This window comes from Haliotis asinina, chromosome 11 (genome assembly GCF_037392515.1).
Source record: "Haliotis asinina isolate JCU_RB_2024 chromosome 11, JCU_Hal_asi_v2, whole genome shotgun sequence".
NCBI classification, from domain to species: domain Eukaryota; kingdom Metazoa; phylum Mollusca; class Gastropoda; order Lepetellida; family Haliotidae; genus Haliotis; species Haliotis asinina.
Window position 1 is genome coordinate 58,173,037 of NC_090290.1, and position 19,385 is coordinate 58,192,421.

Below are 19,385 nucleotides of genomic sequence, written 5' to 3' on the forward strand. Positions count from 1 at the left end.
CGATCCACGAAATTGGGATACCATGACGTGTCAACAAGCCAGCGAGTCTGACCACTCGATGACATTAGAATATGTCGGTCCCTGTGAGTTAAAGACTTGTTGGCTGCTATAGTTTCCTTCTAGGAGTTTACGACTAATGTTTTATAAAGGTACCTGCTACGAGTATAACACTTAATATCATATGTGGGGCGATAGAGTAGCCTTGTGGTTAAAGAGTTTTCTCGTCATGCCGAAGACCCGGGTTCGATTCCCCACATGTGTAAAATGTATGAAGCCCATTACTGTTGTCCCTAGTCGTGATACTGCTGGAATATTTCCAGCGTACAAGCAAACTCTCTCACTCACTCACTCTAGAATGTTGACGATACCACAGACCTTTAAAACACCTGTAAGTCGATAGGGGCTCGACAGTCAAAAGGCCAAGTAGCCTTGACATGCATTGGTTGTGGTATTATTTACACAGAGCGATAAGACGATGACATAAAGTCGCTGTAAACATAATGCACATTACACGGGTATTGAGATCGTATTTTCCGCTAGTTCCTACGTTGACGGTTCAATCGTTGGGAGGTAGGTGACGTTATTAACTATATTCTGTAACTACACCAGTAGCGTTTGTCCTGTGGGAACTTAAAAACCGTTTAATATAGTTCATAGACTGGGTATATTTGACGTGTTGTTTAACAGCATGCTCAGCTAGCTATATGGCGCTGGTTGCGAGTACCTTTCACTTACCTGTCTTTTGTACGCTGTATTCTCGTGCAGGTGTTAAAGCTTCGGGGGAGAATTACGTGGGCAACACTGTGTAGCAGACATATCCAGGACACAAGGGGATATCAGTAAATACTGATATCATGATATGTCATGCCACAAACATGTTTGACCTGTAAATGACTGTATCTATATCTTGATAAGAGGTAGTGGCATGAACAGAGAGTGGTATGTTTACAGAAATAAGCGTGTGTGATTTTTAGTTCTAATCTGGATCTTCACGGGTTTCTTATGTAGTATTTTGATGTGAGACCAGGGTGTACTTATGACAAGGAATCAGGGTTTACCTGTGATATGGGATCAAGACTCACCTGTGGTGAAGGATGAATGTACACCCGTGATGTAGGTATATATGCAGTCATGTGAAATGACTGAAAAAATAACTCAATTTGTGTAACAACAATCAATATACTTCAGACATTTCATCAAATTTCTCTCAGGAACTTAATCTACCAAAAATGGATCACAATTTCAACATCACTTATTGCCAATAACAGTAAAACTATCGCACTTTAGGTCGGTTTTGAAGCATTTACCTGTGTCTGTTTGACACTTACTGTGTCCAGAACAGCCACACCCCACAAACCCCTGTCCACCACATATAGCTGAAATGAAGTTTCACGAAACGACTAAAGTATATTGATCGTTGTTGCACAAAATGACGTGAAATGGCTGACCCTCTTAGTTATTCAAGAAACGACTGATTTCACAATCTGCCTGTTACACACGCGTTGTAGGTTCGTGTAAATCAACACCAAATCTTGCCTAAACTGCCAAGAGCTGAAAGGATGCGTAAATCCATCTAGGATCCATGCAGTTTGAAAAAGTACTATAAGTCCCCATGGTCCCTGGTGTGTTGATCTACCTTGTTGGTAACTTGTTGCAGATAGAATTAGTGTGTTATGGATACATGCCAAGTTGAAGTGTAAATATGCGACAGACTGGTTATCTGACTGGTCTTTCCGTATCAACTACGTTTGTATTCATTCAGTAACAGATTTACAAAGTTACAACTTTCATAGTCACCACATGGCTGGAATACTGCTGACTCACTCACTTCCATGTGCGATCAAGGTACACCTGTCATCATGGATTCACACCTGTGGGAAGATATCCTCATATGATGTTGGTCAGAATACACCTGTGGGATCTGGGTGCATTTGTGATGTAAGATCAGAGTACATCTGTGATCTTTGGTTTGGGCACGCCTGTGATAATATATCAGGGTACACCCGTGATGAGGGATCAAGGTACACTTATGATGAGGGATCAGTGTACACCTGTGACGAGGGGTCAGGGTACAACTTTGATGTGGGATAAGGGTACATCTGTGATGTGAGTTCAGGGTACACGTGTGATGAGGGATCATGGCACAACTTGTTAAGGTGATTGCTACGACGACCTGTTGATATTCCGGATTTACTGGATTTAGAATTGGGTGTGTTGCACGGATGGCGCATGTATACGCGGGGACGTGGGACTGTTCAGTTTGTGTCGTTATTTGTGGGGTATATAGCTTGGTTATTTAGTGGAAAACGTCACCATAAATTCCAAATGGTGTATCTACAGACGTTGAACGGGCGGGCAGCGTCATGGTACGACGTATCGGACAGTGGCACTCTCCACCTGTCATTTTCCCGTGGCGAGCTTGTTCCAGAACGATGACTTCCGCACTGTTTAAGACTGCAAGTGGGAATGATGAGCGCCTGGTTTTCTGGCCTTTTTAAAAGAACATTGTTGGTCATTTTTCTTGACAGTGCTATGTGTCATGTGTCACGTTTAAACCCCAAACGTCATCAGAAGGGTACCGAAGATATTTTCCATGTCAACACCTATTATCTTAGTATATCTATGGGCTAAATAGTTTACCCAATAGTCTACTTAGTATATCTATGGGCTAAATAGTTTACCCAATAGTCTACTTAGTATATCTATGGGCTAAATAGTTTACCCAGTAATCTACTTACAGCGCACAGAACAAATTCACAAACCATATACACCTTACAAGACTGATCGATGGTGTTTGTCGCAAACGTTGTAGATACTACTCCAAGGCAACCAGTTTTCTCGGGGAAAGATATCATTTCATCTGCCTCACGATGTAAGGACTCTTCTGCCTCACGATGTAAGGACTCTATAGAAATAACCGTATCGTCACATCGGCAGTAGAGCCTTATTCACATGTCCACAATGTGCGCCCATTGATAAGTCTGGTTGTTGAAAGAAGTAGCAGTTGTTGACACGACTGTAGCGACATGCATGGATTCTTCCCAACACAGCGTCTTACATTTGAACATATACTTGATAATATATTGACAATATATAAGCTGTAAAGTATTTCTCCCTTCTGTCTTTCTCGTCAATCACTGAAGCTTGACATCACGCAGAAATGGATAAGGAAATTACTTACCCTCGGGCTATTTGTGCACACATAACAATGTATCCGGAGCACTTGGAAAAGTGCAAGGTCATATCTGTAGGTTTAACTATCCCGACCTGTGAGGATTGAACATTGTATCATGGATGCATAAAACGTATTGGAAACACGGGGTGTGAACAGTGACTACACGGTCAGTTTTGTGATGCTTCATTCCTTTTATGGAGACTTTGTAACACACGGGGCGACGTAAGTATGTAAGTATTGAAAATAACACGTTGCATATGTATGACATTGTGGCTACTAATGAGTAACGTTCAGGTAGAATGTCGATATCGTTACGTCTGTCAGTAATAACCAACACGTTGCATGTCAATATCGGTACGTCTGTCAGTAATAACCAACACTTCGCATGTCGATATCGCTACGTCTGTCAGTAATAACCAACACGTTGCATGTCGATATCGTTACGTCTGTCAGTAATAACCAACACGTTGCATGTCCATATCGGTACGTCTGTCAGTAATAACCAACACTTCGCATGTCGATATCGCTACGTCTGTCAGTAATAACCAACACGTTGCATGTCGATATCGGTACGTCTGTCAGTAATAACCAACACGTTGCATGTCGATATCGCTACGTCTGTCAGTAATAACCAACACGCTGCATGTCGATATCGCTACGTCTGTCAGTAATAACCAACACGTTGCATGTCGATATCGCTATCTGGTGAACGTTTCATGATGGTTTCAACGTGAAACATCATATAGTTTTGTTACTGGCTAGATTCACAGTAGGTGAGAATGAGAAATTGAAAGATTAAATTCTGCTCTAATGTTCATAGCACCTAACGCCGTATAAATCTTACTAAAATGTGTAACTGAACAAACCTACCTACTGGCAAGGTGACAACACAAGCCTAGTGCACCAGCACCTAAAGCCTAGTTAAGAGTAACTGCTCCCAGTCCAACAGACCCCTATAATAAAGACGTCAAAAAGACCGGGATATCAGGTGGTTGATCACAGCCCCATACACACTACAGTGAGCAGTTCATGCGACAAGAACAGATTCACAGAACGTCAATACTGTATTGTTTGTGGAGGCGGATCCACACATGGATCCGGTTTTGAGACCCGTATATTCAAAACGTATGGTCCAATGAGTCAGCGCTGGTGATAAAGGGACATTATAAGACCTGTGTGATCAGGCTCAGTGACTTGGAGAATATTCTTACCTAAAACATGTGGATCGTTGTATTTACAAGCCGCGATCATTCAGTTGAGGCGTTAAGTTCCTGAAATCATATCATAGTGTCCATTTTGAAATATGACAAAAGTTGGATTTACTCCACATATGAAGTGAAGAAATCAGAAAGTTTTAACTGACGGACATTTGATGCTGGCTTGAATGCAACACTGGTCAACCTCTCTTGATACATAACAAGTCCTTGTGTCATTCGTCAGCCATCTCTGGACGGTCAGGGCGACGGTTGCTTGTGTAAGTGGGGGCGGGGATTGGGCTGGTTTCTCAGTTGGCAGTTTAGTAACAACTCAAAAATCAGTCGAGTCCTTAATTAGCTTATCACTATATTTTGATTCGATACCATAGTACGTTATCATGAGTGTTGAGTGTTGAAAGTTGAAATTGGGAGTACATCCTAATTAGATAAACAAACAAAAGACACCTACAACTCAGTTAGCCTTAATCAGCTTATTCTACCGCTACCTTTGATTCATGCCGCATCGTGTGTGTAAACATGTGGAGATAGTCACAGTTCAGATGGATACTTGTCCGAGAAAGGTAGGTTTGAATGTCAAGTTAACAGGGTGACTTAGCTTGTCGAGACCATGAAGTCATATCGAGATATCCGGAATATCGGAACATCCATATCGAGTTTATAGGGTTCAAATAATGATAAATAATGAAAGATTCTGTAGGGACTGAGAAATTATATCGAGACAACCGAGATATCGACTTATCGCGGTGTTTGACCGTAAATGTCATTGCTATATGTGAATACAGCCAATACACTAATTCACTGCACACCAACGCAACATTTGGGGAACTGTCGCCAAAATACAGCACCTTGAATTAAAACTTGCAGAAATCGCATGGAGAAAATGCCGTAAGCATATTGGACGTTCAAATACGGGCACTAAAGCTTCATGCCGATGGGTATGAAAATGTGACAGTCCCTTTGCAAATCAATCTAAGCGGCCCAGTATCAGCGACCCTCAAGATGCCAAGACTGAATGAAAAGTGTAGAAATAGAGCCATTGCACGTCTGGAAGCTGGAGAAAGTCATCCACCAGTAACCAGGCACTTCAACGTACGGCAAAGTACCCCGTCTGTGGCCGCAATACAGACTCTACAACTCTACCCGAGATCGACAGGGAACTGGTAGGCTAAGGGTCACAACTCCGGCGAAGGACCGCTTCATCCGCACCCTCGATATCTCCAGGGTATACGTTCCGATAAGTCTCCACTATACCCTGGATGCATCTACGGTCCGAAAATTTTGTTACCTCCCTTTAGCCAAGGGTTAGCCGTAGATGCATCCAGGGTATAGTGGAGACTTATCGGAACGTATACCCTGGAGAGATCCAGGATGGTTCATTCGCTGCAGCCGGACCAGTCAGTGCAACATACACAGCCAAACATGTTCCTGAACTTCGCAGAGTATCAGCGCAAACCATCAGAATTTGCCCACGACAGCCTGGGATACGGCCACTGCGACCATATACAGCCCCTGTTCTGCGGTATCATCATCGTCGTGCAATGGTGCAGAAACGTTCGGCAATGGACATGGCCACTTGAATGTGCTGCCATGGCCACCCAAACCGCTGGATCTCAACCTCAATGAACATTGTGGGATCTGCTAGACAGACATGTGCGACGCCGACAGCCTCAACCACAGACGCTACAACAACTGAGGATGAGCGGAGAAGGATTCCACAAACGCCAGATTCAATCCTCACACAGACGGTGCAGAGCAGTGGTCGATGCTCGTGGTGGTCACACCAGGAACTGACTTTGTCACAATGCCGCCACAGACACAGATATCCCCAAGAGCGGTAGACTTTGTCACAATGCCGTCACAGACACAGATGTCCCCAAGAGTGGTAGACTTTGTCACAATGCCGTCACAGACACAGATGTCCCCAAGAGCGGTAGACTTTGTCACAATGCCGTCACAGACACAGATGTCCCCAAGAGTGGTAGACTTTGTCACAATGCCGTCACAGACACAGATGTCCCCAAGAGCGGTAATTGACTGTATGTAAACATGTGCCTAACCCTGTGTAAAATTTGGTTGTTGTACATTCTTAATTTATTGTGTAATCCGATCATTTAATAAACGTCAAGGTAAACTGATATTTGGTTATGCGTTGTGTTTTTTTTTCACAAATGTATGTTGATACAGTTTGATGTCGTTCTATGAGTTAAGAAAGGTTTCAATACTAAGCATATTCATTCCTTATATTTGAAGTTACACCATACAATGGGCTGTACCTCCTCAACGTACGAGGACGACTACTTCCACGACCTCAACAATGACGAAGTTTGGGAAGACGACTTTGAGCAGGACGCAAAAGAGCAGTACACGGACGACCCTCAGAGCTTGAACCTGAAGTACTACACCGTGGACTTCAGAACGACATCGGAAATAAATGACGCCAAGCCACGCCGCCCAGAAGTTCCCCCTGGTCAGATGTGGACAGACATGGACTTCACTCTCCCAATTGCAATAAAAGAATACGAAAAGCTAAAACTGGATTGGAAGAGACCGCAGGTATTAAGAACACATTATACTGATTAGGTTATCTTCTATAGACTGTCAACCAACTTTCTGGAACACCCCTTTTGTGAAATATCTTCCAAATAACACCAACTAACCACAGGCCATTAACGTATATCACTTAAGTAACTATCATTAAAATTTCTGTTGGTGTTGGTGTCATGACACGGGGTGTTGCCTTTTGTTTTCGGCTGATTTGACTTTGCATGTTTTTGTGTCACCGACGAGGCAGGATACGCTAGCGAACACCTGGTGTCATTTCTATTTGGTAGTGGTTTAGAAACACGCACTTATGATGGAATGAGAGTCGTGCAATCGACTTTCCTGTTAAATATGGAGAAATGATGTTTTATTCAGGCATTGTTGTAATTGTTAAAGATATTCAGTTTCACCATCACTGTTACCGCCTTATCTCTTTCATGTGTGGTTAAGGTTCAGACTGGCCACAAACTATGAGGTGACTTTCCACACTTCATTTTACAATACAGCAGCTGCTGCAGCACTGGATATTTAGTTGAGACTTTGTTATCCTTCTTGTAAGGTCCGAGTATAAACAATGGGACGTGATTGATATTACCTGGCAGGTCACAATGGCGGGCAGGTCTCACCTGTAAATTCAGGATTCTGTAGACAACACGGTGAACGTGGACAATGTCTTACATCGGTGCTCTGAAGAAAGTAAATTTCTTTGGGATGATACTTTATGGGGCACTTATAGGTAATTGAATGGGATATGCATGCTGCATCACCTTCTCCAGAGTGTCTTTCTGTTCTGTGCCTTAAGGTGGGATGTGTTGTATGAACAAATAGTGAGCACATTTATTGAGATGCACAGAATTCATGCATGAACCATTCTGCCTTAATAATACGACATTTGAACCTTACAACCACATATTGCTAATAGAGCCACTGAATATGGTTTTATGCCGCTTTTAGCAATACCCCACCAACATTCCAGCTTTCAGTAGTATCTCGGCGAGGTACCCCGGAAATGGGGAATCGAACCCGGATCTTCGGAAGGGTCGGGGTAGGGTAATATTGTTACAGATTACTCTCGGGGAATCAATCTATTGATATAACACTCTTTTGAGTGTTATATACTCTCACCGTAGCGCTGAAATCCACACCTCAACTAATGTCGCTAAGATTTGGGGCTGCTTATGTAACCGATGATCGGTATCAGAACACCTGGTACACGTAATTGCATAGGATTACGACAACCATTAACGTATAAAATAGGTAATCCAGGGCAGTTACATAGACTAGCCGGAACCCTATAAACTGAAGGCATTTTGTGCAGTACCTGATGATAATTAACGAACACACGATTTTATCAGATAACGTTTTGCATTCAATCCACATGACTCTAAAAGTCATGATACACAAAATAAGCAATAACATACAAAACAATGAATGCATGATTCACAAACATTGATTGGTAAAGTAAAAGGTCAACAGTGTTATGAAAACTATCGACTTTTCAAACTATGAACCGATGTCATTATGAATGACTCTCACATCCACGTGAACACGGATCGATGCTCATCACTGGATTGCCTGGCCCACACTCGAATATTTACAGACCGGCGCCATACAGCTGGAATATTGCTGAGTGTGGCGTAAAACTAAACCCACTCACTTATCCACGTGATCACGCAGATCACGTTTTGAATCTTGTTCTGTGATCATGATGAAGATCTGTTCCACCCATCAGGAATTCGTTTGATAAATGACTTAGTAGCTGGATGGTAGGTCTGAGGAATGCCAATACCTTCAAACTCAACTGAAAGTGTAGAATGTAGTCAAACTCCAATAATCCCTTGAAACTGTACATCGTAACTAAAGCACACTGTGTGACTTGACTAGTTGCAGTGAGTAAAGTGACTGAGTAATATTGAACAAACCTGAAGATATCAATGTATGATGTTTATGTGACCTACAATTACTGGACTGTCTGTCAACTGAATTCAACAACACATCTGCTGTATATTAATACTTAACCGAGCAAACGTTGTTCTGTCATATGACACGTATAAACATACTTATGAAGCTGAGTACAGCATATCATGCACAGAGGCTACAGTTTTGCACAAAGAAGCTTTTTCTAAAAAAAAACCAAACAAACATTTCAAAATGATAAAAAGTAGCAGGAAAAGAGAAAAAAATGTATTAATTTATACAAAACTGTATATTACATAAATGGGGTCATTTAAGCTTCAGAATTGCGTTTGAGAGCATCTAAGTTTTATTATTCCCAGGGGGGTCATACCCCCGGATCCCCTAGATCCTCGAAGGAGGATATTGCCCACCCAGCCCTGCAAGGACATAGTTTTGAAAATGTGACACGACAGCGGTATCCCGTACTTCTTGTGTATAACACTGACCACTGAGCGTCCCAGGTACTGCAATGAGACCCAATTTGCAGTCATATGAAACGCATTCTCACACCATCACCTCGAACGCGGATAGTGCCTCCCTGCTATGAGAAGTTAACAACGGCCCCGTGTACGCTTCAGAGACTTTAAGGGACTAGCGGGTACTGTACTTACATGACGTGTGGTTCAGCCATGCGTTTCTATTCCTACTGTAATACCCGTGTGAACGCATCATCCCCTGTCCTTTATCTTTTAATATGGGCATATATTTTCAAACGGTCCAAGGTAGCCCTTTAGGGCTGGACATTTTCCATACGTGTGCCTTTTGTGTATAATATACACACCCTACTGACCACTACTGGTCATCATATATATGATGACATCGATATGGCCACGGTCTGTAAATAATCATGCACGACCCGTGAACATCTTCAACAACCCATGCTTGTCGTGAAAGGCGGTTAACGGGATGTAGTAGTCAGACTTGGTGACTTGGTTGAGGCATGTCAACCCCATTGCCTAACCCTATGCTGGTAATTTGAATGATATAGTCGCCAGATGTTTTGGTCCAGACTGGTCCAACTATATACATACATCCATGATATATCTGCAATTGCAGGTATGATTGCAACAACCTCGCAAACCCACCCATTGAACTACGCCATAGTGTTAACTGATGCTGGATAGAGCACTATGCCCTGCATCACGATTTTAATATCTAATTCTGTTTTGATATTTACAGGAAATCGTTCGCAATCCCGTCCTCTTCGCTGATGGGACTTCGAGATTCGACATCAAGCAGCGGAGCTTTGGAACATGCTGGTTCCTGTCCATGATGGCAAACCTTGGTGACAAGCCGGCTCTCTGTAGGAAGGTAACACAGTATCACCACGAGTAATTTAATATTGTAGCCATACAGCACGTTACAATACTAATCTACTGCTACGCTTAAATGTGGTCCAAATATTTGTCGTCAGTGGTTTTCGAGTGGTCTGGCTGGACTGAGTGGTCAATCTGAACCTGATATATTTACTGTTAGTTCTTATCCGACATTGTGGTCAGTGAGTGAGTGGGGACAGCAGACATATACTTTACAGATGGTATCAATACGGGGAATCGAACCCGGGTGTTTTGCTAACGCTTCAACCACTGGGCTTCCCCTCCTTCCTCTCAGAGGTTAGAGGGTTACAGTGAATGAACATTATTGGGCAATGAGTATGTCATACACTTCAGATCATGAACCTGCTTCATCCAGTCGGTACGTGAGTTTAGTTTTAAGCCGCGTTTTGCAATATTCTAGCAATATCAATGAGGGGAAACCATAAATGGCTTCACACATTGTATCCATGTGAGGGATTGAACCCGGACTGTGGCATAACGAGACTTTCACCACTGCCTTACTTTAATTATATTATTGCCGTCAGGTTATCAATGAAGATTCGTACACTCCAAGAACTGACGGGATCTGTCACTGTCGACTGTGGAGGTTCGGGGAGTGGGAGGACGTCTACATGGACGACTATCTCCCCGTGTTTGCCGGCAGCAGGTGCCTGTACGGAGCATTGTCTGGGACGGACACCAACGAGATGTGGGTCTCACTACTGGAGAAGGCGCTGGCCAGGTAACCCAGTCACTGATCCACACGTTGTGTGACGTAATTTCCCATAACGCTTTAGGATTATTATGATTAGGATTAATTAGGATTAGAAGACGTTACATGTCCTTCACAAAGACGATTTAGCTTTATACATGATTTTGAAATGTGTTGTCATGGGTCTATTTAAATATTTATTGTCGCCTCTTACGACAAGCATGGGCTAGATCTATTGATGATCAATTCTAAACCCAAATCTTCACGGGTAGAACAATTCAAACGAAACAGTCATTACGATGTGCGGGCGGGATTTAAGATGAAATTGTCCAACAAACAATCTACATCTGTGCTTCTGAACTGTTTCTGTTTCATAGACTGCATGGATCGTACAACGTGGTGAGCGACGAGGGTGGTTACCCTAGCGACGCGTACATCACCTTGACAGGGGGCGTGGCAGAGAAAGTCAGCTTTAACTACGATGATCCTGACCCTACCGAGCTATTTCGTCGTCTCAGGAACGCCCTTCGTACAGGCGCTTTGGTCACTTGTGCAGTTCCCGTGAGTCTCATTATGCCATTTTACTTGTCCGACACAAGTCTGCTTTATCCACAAACGTCCAGGGCGCCACATGCACCATGAAACATCCAGTCACGGAAACTCGAATTCGATCATACACAAAAGTTTGATGACATTTATCTCAAATGTCATCAAACTAACATTAAACCATGACTGTTTTGTTTCAGTTCGTAGTCTAACCAACCCAGATAGTAGTTAGACTACGACCGGGACTACTTTTTAAATGTCTGCTTTCATGTTGGAACCTGACAGCTTTACGTCACATCGACGTTTGCCACTTATAGTCATCCAACCAAAAGTAGGCGCAGATTGTTGCAATTGAAAATGTCTTATGAAACAATAGGAAAAAACAGCAGTGCACAATTGTTCCATAAGACCCTTTTTCAACAATCTGCGCCTACTTTTGGCTGGATGGTTGTAACTGGCAAACGCCGATGTAAAGTACAGATGTCAGATTCCAACATGAGAGCAAACATTTACAACGTAGTACCAGTAGTAGTCTAATACATGTGCTGAAACAAGACAGTCATGGGTTAATGGAACCATAAAAAGTAAAAGCAATGCATACTGCAGAATGTATTTTATTCACCGAACATACACAAACTTTCATTTTGTGACCGTAAGGTTGACAGAAATGTTGATGCCCTCGGTACTGTTCATTTGCAAAGCTCGGGATTTCTCGCAGGAACTTGATGACATGGTTGCCGTTTCACATTTCGCTTTCTTGGTTTCCCTTGCACTATCCTGCTCAGCGTCGCCTCTTGTTCAGTACACATACGCTTGTAGTTGCGAATGGCGTTACTCCTGTGACCGGTTGTTTTTGCAATCAACTGCTCATCTACACCTGAGCGAAACAGCCGCGTCGCACACGTCGCTCTCAACGAGTGATTTGTGTAGGAACCTGAAAAGACAAATGTTAACCCAATCAAAACAAGTCAGGAGGTGAATTGATGCAATATTTACATATGTCAAGAAATGCTTTGTCATTCACATCTCACTAAATTACTGGCAAAGAAACATATGGTTCAAGGTAGAAATGTATAATGTTTCCATTGTGGTTTTTTTTGACACTGTTAAGTTGATAATGGTAATATGTTGTGAGTAATGCAGTTTTTAGATAAAAGAATGTGAAACTCTTACCACTGAATCCGGCAGCAGCGCACAATCTGGATACAGTTTTACTACAGTTTTCCCCTAGTTCCAATTATCTATCGCACCCCAATCACTTTCGGTCCTAGTCCGGAGTAGACAATTTAATCTGACAATTGTGTCCAGTATTTCGAATGATTGACTATTTGACGAAATTCACACGAAGTTACCCAGCAGGGATTCCCGATAACCGCAGTTGGATGTGACGCTTCGCCACCACTCTCACTGTGTCATGTCATTCTACGACATACATATGCATGTCTCACTCACTACATGCAAGACTGAAATATTGTATACTTCAGTCCAAGTTCGATGGCAAGGAGGGCCTGGTTGGAGGGCATGCCTATTCCTTGACAGGGGCCTATGTGGTAAAGTATAACGTATTTATTGATAATAACTGGAAGCAGTTTGAGAATAAGCATATTTATTTCATTTCAAAGTTGAGGCTCATTTTACTCAATGTCATGTTGAAAGACTTAAGGGTAGCATTGTCATAAAGCCAAGTCTGTGGGTTTAACTCTTTCATTGGTAGTCATCTGACTACTGAGGGAGAAGAGAATCAAGATTTCTGAATGTCAACTTCTTCATTGTGGATAACACAACGTTTCGGAGCGTATGCTTGCTCCTTCATCAGGTGAATAGTGGGATACACTACAACAACATGAGGAGGCCAGTGATACACTACAATAACATGAGGAGGCCAGTGATACACTACAACAACATCAGGAGGCCAGTGATGCACTACAACAACACAAGGAGGCCAGTGATGCACTACAACAATACGAGGAGGCCAGTGATGCACTACAACAACATGAGGAGGCCAGTGATGCACTACAACAACATCAGGAGGCCAGTGATGCACTACAAAAACATGAGGAGGCCAGTGATGCATTACAACAACATGAGGAGGCCAGTGATGCACTACAACAACATGAGGAGGCCAGTGATGCACTACAAGAACATGAGGAGGCCAGTGATGCACTACAAGAACATGAGGAGGCCACTGATGCACTATAACAACATGAGGAGGCCAGTGATGCACTACAACAACATGAGGAGGCCAGTGATGCACTACAACAACATGAAGAGGCCAGTGATACACTACAACAACATGAGGAGGCCAGTGATGCACTACAACAACACGAGGAGGCCACTGATGCACTACAACAACATCAGGAGGCCAGTGATGCACTACAAAAACATGAGGAGGCCAGCGATGCATTACAACAACATGAGGAGGCCAGTGATGCACTACAACAACACAAGGAGGCCAGTGATGCACTACAACAACACGAGGAGGCCAGTGATGCACTACAACAACATGAGGAGGCCACTGATGCACTATAACAACATGAGGAGGCCAGTGATGCACTACAACAACATGAGGAGGCCAGTGATGCATTACAACAACACGAGGAGGCCAAGGATGCACTACAACAACATGAGGAGGCCAGTGATGCACTACAACAACACGAGGAGGCCACTGATGCACTACAACAACATGAGGAGGCCAGTGATGCACTACAACAACATGAGGAGGCCAATGATACACTACAACAACATGAGGAGGCCACTGATGCACTACAACAACATGAGGAGGCCAGTGATGCACTACAAAAACATGAGGAGGCCAGTGATGCATTACAACAACATGAGGAGGCCAGTGATGCACTACAACAACATGAGGAGGCCAGTGATACACTACAACAACATGAGGAGGCCACGGATATACTACAACAACATGAGGAGGCCAGTGATGCACTACAACAACATGAGGAGGCTAGTGATGCACTATAACAGCATGAGGAGGCCACGGATGCACTACAACAACATGAGGAGGCCACTGATACACTACAACAACATGAGGAGGCCACTGATGCACTATAACAACATGAGGAGGCTAGTGATGCACTACAAAAACATGAGGAGGCTAGTGATGCACTACAAAAACATGAGGAGGCCAATGATGCACTACAACAACATGAGGAGGCCAGTGATACACTACAACAACACGAGGAGGCCAGTGATGCACTACAACAACATGAGGAGGTCAGTGATACACTACAACAACATGAGGAGGCCACTGATACACTACAAAAACATGAGGAGGCCAGTGATGCACTACAACAACATGAGGAGGCCAATGATGCACTACAACAACATGAGGAGGCCACGGATACACTACAACAACATGAGGAGGCCACTGATACACTACAGCAACATGAGGAGGCCACTGATACACTACAACAACATGAGGAGGCCACTGATGCACTACAACAACATGAGGAGGCCAGTGATGCATTACAACAACATGAGGAGGCCGGTGATGCACTACAACAACATGAGGGGGCCAGTGATGCACTACAAGAACATGAGGAGGCCAGTGATGCACTACAACAACATGAGGAGGCCTTTGATGCACTAAAGTAACATGGTAATGATGGGGTAAAGAACATAATGATACTGTTATTTGTATATTTTCACGCCAATTACCATGTTGTTTTAGTACATTACTGGCCTCATGTCTGTATTATACCTTTTAGTCTTCAACATTGTTAACACGTTTTCTTTGTAGCGCCTCTGTATATATGCCCCTCTTGGTACTCCCACTATTCACCTGATGAAGGAGCAATCATACGCTCTGAAACGTTGTGTTTTCCACAATAAAGAAGTTGACATTCAGAAATCTTGCTTTTCCTTTGCATTCCACTCCTAAATGCCCTTCAAAGATTTAACACTGGATGATATGACCGTTCACAACATTTGTGTTGTGTATATGGATTTTCACCGATGGCAATTACCCAAGTTATGTTCAAGGTGACTAGGCGTGACGGCGAGAAGGTTCCCCTAGTGAGGATACGCAATCCTTATGGTTCCCACGAATGGCAGGGAAAATGGAGCGACAGGTTAGTGGGTCTGCTACTCTCTAGAAATCTACCACCTTTCTGTAGGATACATGTAGTCAGTACATCACATCGGGAATATTTCAGTCCCATCCTGACGACAAAAAGTCACATATTGAGAATAAATATGCTAACACTTTTGTTCAAGAAATTTAATAAAAGAACGCTTTCACCACTATGCTACCCCACCATCCCTCACCTACATGGAGACATCAGTGATCCGGCTACATTATTTCCACAAATATTGTTGTGGATGCCCATTGGACAGTGTTCATGACTGAGACCGAAAGTCTCTGACGGTGACGATCAGTGTTCTGTCAGAAGTCGTCTTTCTGTCGGTAGATCTTCAAGTTTGGTTTTACAAATTGTTGTTTTAGGAGCAGAGAGTGGGGCGAATTGTCCGAGGGAATCCAAATACTAAGGAAAAAAAACGATGGAGAGTTCTGGATAAACTTAGAAGACTTTCTCCATTATTTTAATCAGACTACAATTTGCTCGCTGACTCCAGATTTTGACATTGATGGACGATCAGATGGCCTCAGTGAGTAATCAAACTGATTTGTGATAAGTGCATTGGTACAAATAATTATTTGAATGGTAGGTTACTCTGAAAAAGAAACCTTTGGTAAAACTAAAATATATAGTTCTATAATAAATTACGCCAAGATAACACCTTTGTTATTCTCATGTGTGTGTTATCAGTGCTTAAAGGTGCACAACTATTATACAGTTACACTTGTAATTGGATCTTCCAAACAATCAAAATCGTTATCAAAGAGTGTGGCTGAAATATTTGCCAGACTGCAAACTACCCGTATGTAACTTTCTTTTGTCCGGTAGTGTACACAGTTATAGTTGTACTTCTTGTCTGCATTATTCTGTAACAGATCATGTACTGAGGATATTCGGCGAGTGGCGGGGAGGAGTAGGACAAGGAGGCACCTTGAGGGCTCGAGTCAGGAACCCGCGGTTTGCGTTTACAGTTCCAGAAGAAGGTTTGTGTCACTGTCAGGTTTGGAAAGAACGATGTCATTACTCATTAGAATCATTGGCACCTCGAAAAACCTAAATGTATACTAGTTTCAGACCAAATAAGAATGGTATTCATGGTATCATTCACTCGGGTATGACAGCTCGTTGATGATAATTCCTGAAATCTGGACTCTTGTTATCAGGTTTATCAGAGGATGGATATGTTCCCACCGTTGTGCAGATAATACAGAAGGCTCACCACCTCGACTATGAATCCATACGGTGTGACGTGTACAAGGTGAGCGAGGAAGCGTCATCGTCTCAAAACTTGCGTTTCGTAAGTTCATGGACGAAACGTTCTAGTTCATAAATGTTTCAAAAACTTTTGAAAAGGCGACCTATTTCTTTGAGAAACCCATGAGAAGAATTACTGAATACACATACAGTTATACATTTCTCGATTTCGAATTGTTCCACGTATTTTCAGGTGACTTGCTTTTTGCATGTGTATGTGAGGGGTGTCACCTCCCTGTCACTTTGTCGATTATATAGAGACATATGCTGATGCTACAGTCGGATTCATAAAAAGGGCCCTGCTTCAAGCATGGATTTGTTACAATTATGGAAATAGTTTGTATAGTTCGCTTATATTTACGCCAGGTTGTAAGAGGCAGTGAAAAGTCCCGGATGCTCTACGTGGCCAAGATGAGAGACACAGAAGCCAAGGATTACTATTACCCCCGCCTGCAGTGCACGTTCCGATACAGACTGAAGCCGGGTCGGTACCTGGTTATCCCCTCCACCTACCAACGCGGCATCACCAGGGAGTTCCTACTCAGGCTCTTCTGCCCCTGTCCCGTGTACTACTGCAGGTAAAGGCTCTAGTGAGTGAATGTTGTTTAAGGCCGTGGCCACCCGGTCACAGTCTAAACATGTACCCTACTTGTGGTAAGGGTCGCATTAATGGGTGGCCCAACTGGGATGCAGGTAGAATGATTTCCTAACACCTCATTGTTGGCCTCCTTCAGGGGCTTTGATTTTGTCTGCCTTTGAATATCCGCTTCGAAATGATAGTCATGAACGAATGGTTAGATGTGCATAAAGGTGAGTGAGAAGGTGCGAAGTTTTTGTCATTATGTGTCAAGTCTGTTACGTATATTGATGACTGTGTATTAAGCATATTTCTCTCTTCTGTCAACAGGAACGTACCAAGAGGGAAACAAATCATGGTTGTTTCTAGGTATTGAACCTGCTTTGGTGACATACGATCACCAGTGTATCGGATTTATTACAACTGATATAGACCAGGAGGAGGACTAATTTCACACGGAAATGCTCCGGGTAGAGCCGAGATAAATAAGACATGTCAGGTTGAACACCTGGATGTTCTGTCTATCCAGCAGATGCCAGGGTCGTGTTTACGAGGGATACAGAATATGAGAAAGACATGAAATGATACCACTAAGTGCGACTGCTGACAGCATGCTGATGACACTGTAGTTAAACAGGTATCAAGACCATGTTTACAAGGGATTCAGAGAATGAAATCAAATGGCAACAAAAAGTGAGATGACACTGCATGTTGGGGGATGTTGATGTCACTTCATTTAACTGAAGAACTTGAGCAAAACTGTTTGAATACAATTACCCATTTTGCCACAGTACGCCCGTAGTTTAAGGACAGCACTACTTCAGTGTAGATAACCTCTCATTGTTTGACATATCAGAACCGTGCAAGTATTATATTCATCACACTGCCAGGAGCAAAGTCATGGAGACACTACTCACTATTACCTGATACAATCGTATGTATTTCTTTAAAGGACATATGTCTCCACCAGCAAAGTATGTATGGGATAAAGATGAAAGACAATATTCATATGAAACAGCAATTATCCATTTTGTCAATACTTTCAGTTGGACACAGCAGTCAGTCTGCTGATACTCATTTTTGGGCAGTGGATCGTATGCACTCAAAATATATTACAGCGTCCCTGATATACGTATGACGAACTACGGTTATACCGAACTAAAAGATATCGCCCTTTAAATTGGGTTGTAGTTTACCGTATAATCAAATACAATATATTATTTAAAATGAATGTTGACACGTGTGAATGTAGGGATTAAGCTATTTTTTCAGGGCATTATTCTTTGCAGAAGCCCGGGGACTTACAGTAACTGCCCGACGAAGGTGGGCAGTTGGAAAGCCCGAGGGCTCCTGCAAATGACAATAGCATGAAAAAATAGCTCTACCGTTATTACAGATAAAAAGGATAGAATTTTATAAAAAATAAGAATCAAAACAACATCGGTTTTGAAGTATTTACTTAACAACAAACAGCGGAGGTCACTGACACCTTCTACAGATATGGACACGTCATAGAACAACACAGATAACGTCACTATTGAGAGTGACGACATTCCACCTTGAACTTTGCCCATACTGCCAGTCGTAATTGTTTTCAATCCTCAACCACGTTCGACTTTCAATCTATGTTTTTGTTGTTGCTTTGTGTTGTAAATTAAGGTGAATTAAATAATAAAGTGCATAAGTGCACAGATACACGTGACGACTGTGAATCAGAATAATGAACCCAAGTTCAAACGAACCGTAGGTGACTGTACATCAACAACAGAGCTTTCAACAGATGAGCAAATTCTATTTTAGCGACCTGAGGCTTCTACAAATGACAATGCCCTGAAAAGCAGCGTTAAGCCAACAGTGTTGGGATACATTAAAATGTTTTGGTTTTCAAACTGCGACCGTATAGATCTATGCTGATTATACAGTCGGAAATCCTTAGCATTGACCAATCAAAACTCATGTTGCATACGAAGTTGAATTAGAGTGACCAGTATTAC

At 42.7% G+C, this 19,385-nt stretch overlaps 1 protein-coding gene across 3 annotated transcripts; it reads left to right on the forward strand.

The window, feature by feature from the left end:
- The first annotated feature begins 457 nt into the window (after positions 1–457).
- On the forward strand, positions 458–19,088 carry LOC137255628 (calpain-11-like). Of its 3 annotated transcripts, none has more exons than XM_067793081.1 (12): positions 458–570; positions 6,643–6,945; positions 10,069–10,200; positions 10,751–10,947; positions 11,295–11,478; positions 12,948–13,013; positions 15,463–15,551; positions 15,926–16,089; positions 16,436–16,543; positions 16,724–16,818; positions 17,181–17,392; positions 17,722–19,088. In XM_067793081.1, exons 2-12 carry the CDS (start codon positions 6,655–6,657, stop codon positions 17,765–17,767), a joined length of 1,584 nt encoding a protein of 527 aa, XP_067649182.1. In that variant the 5' UTR covers positions 458–570; positions 6,643–6,654; the 3' UTR covers positions 17,768–19,088. The 3 variants fall into 3 exon arrangements, with proteins under 3 accessions (XP_067649182.1, XP_067649184.1, XP_067649183.1); XM_067793083.1 differs by lacking the exon at positions 458–570 and adding an exon at positions 3,323–3,397; XM_067793082.1 differs by lacking the exon at positions 458–570 and adding an exon at positions 3,324–3,405.
- Positions 19,089–19,385: the final 297 nt, after the last annotated feature.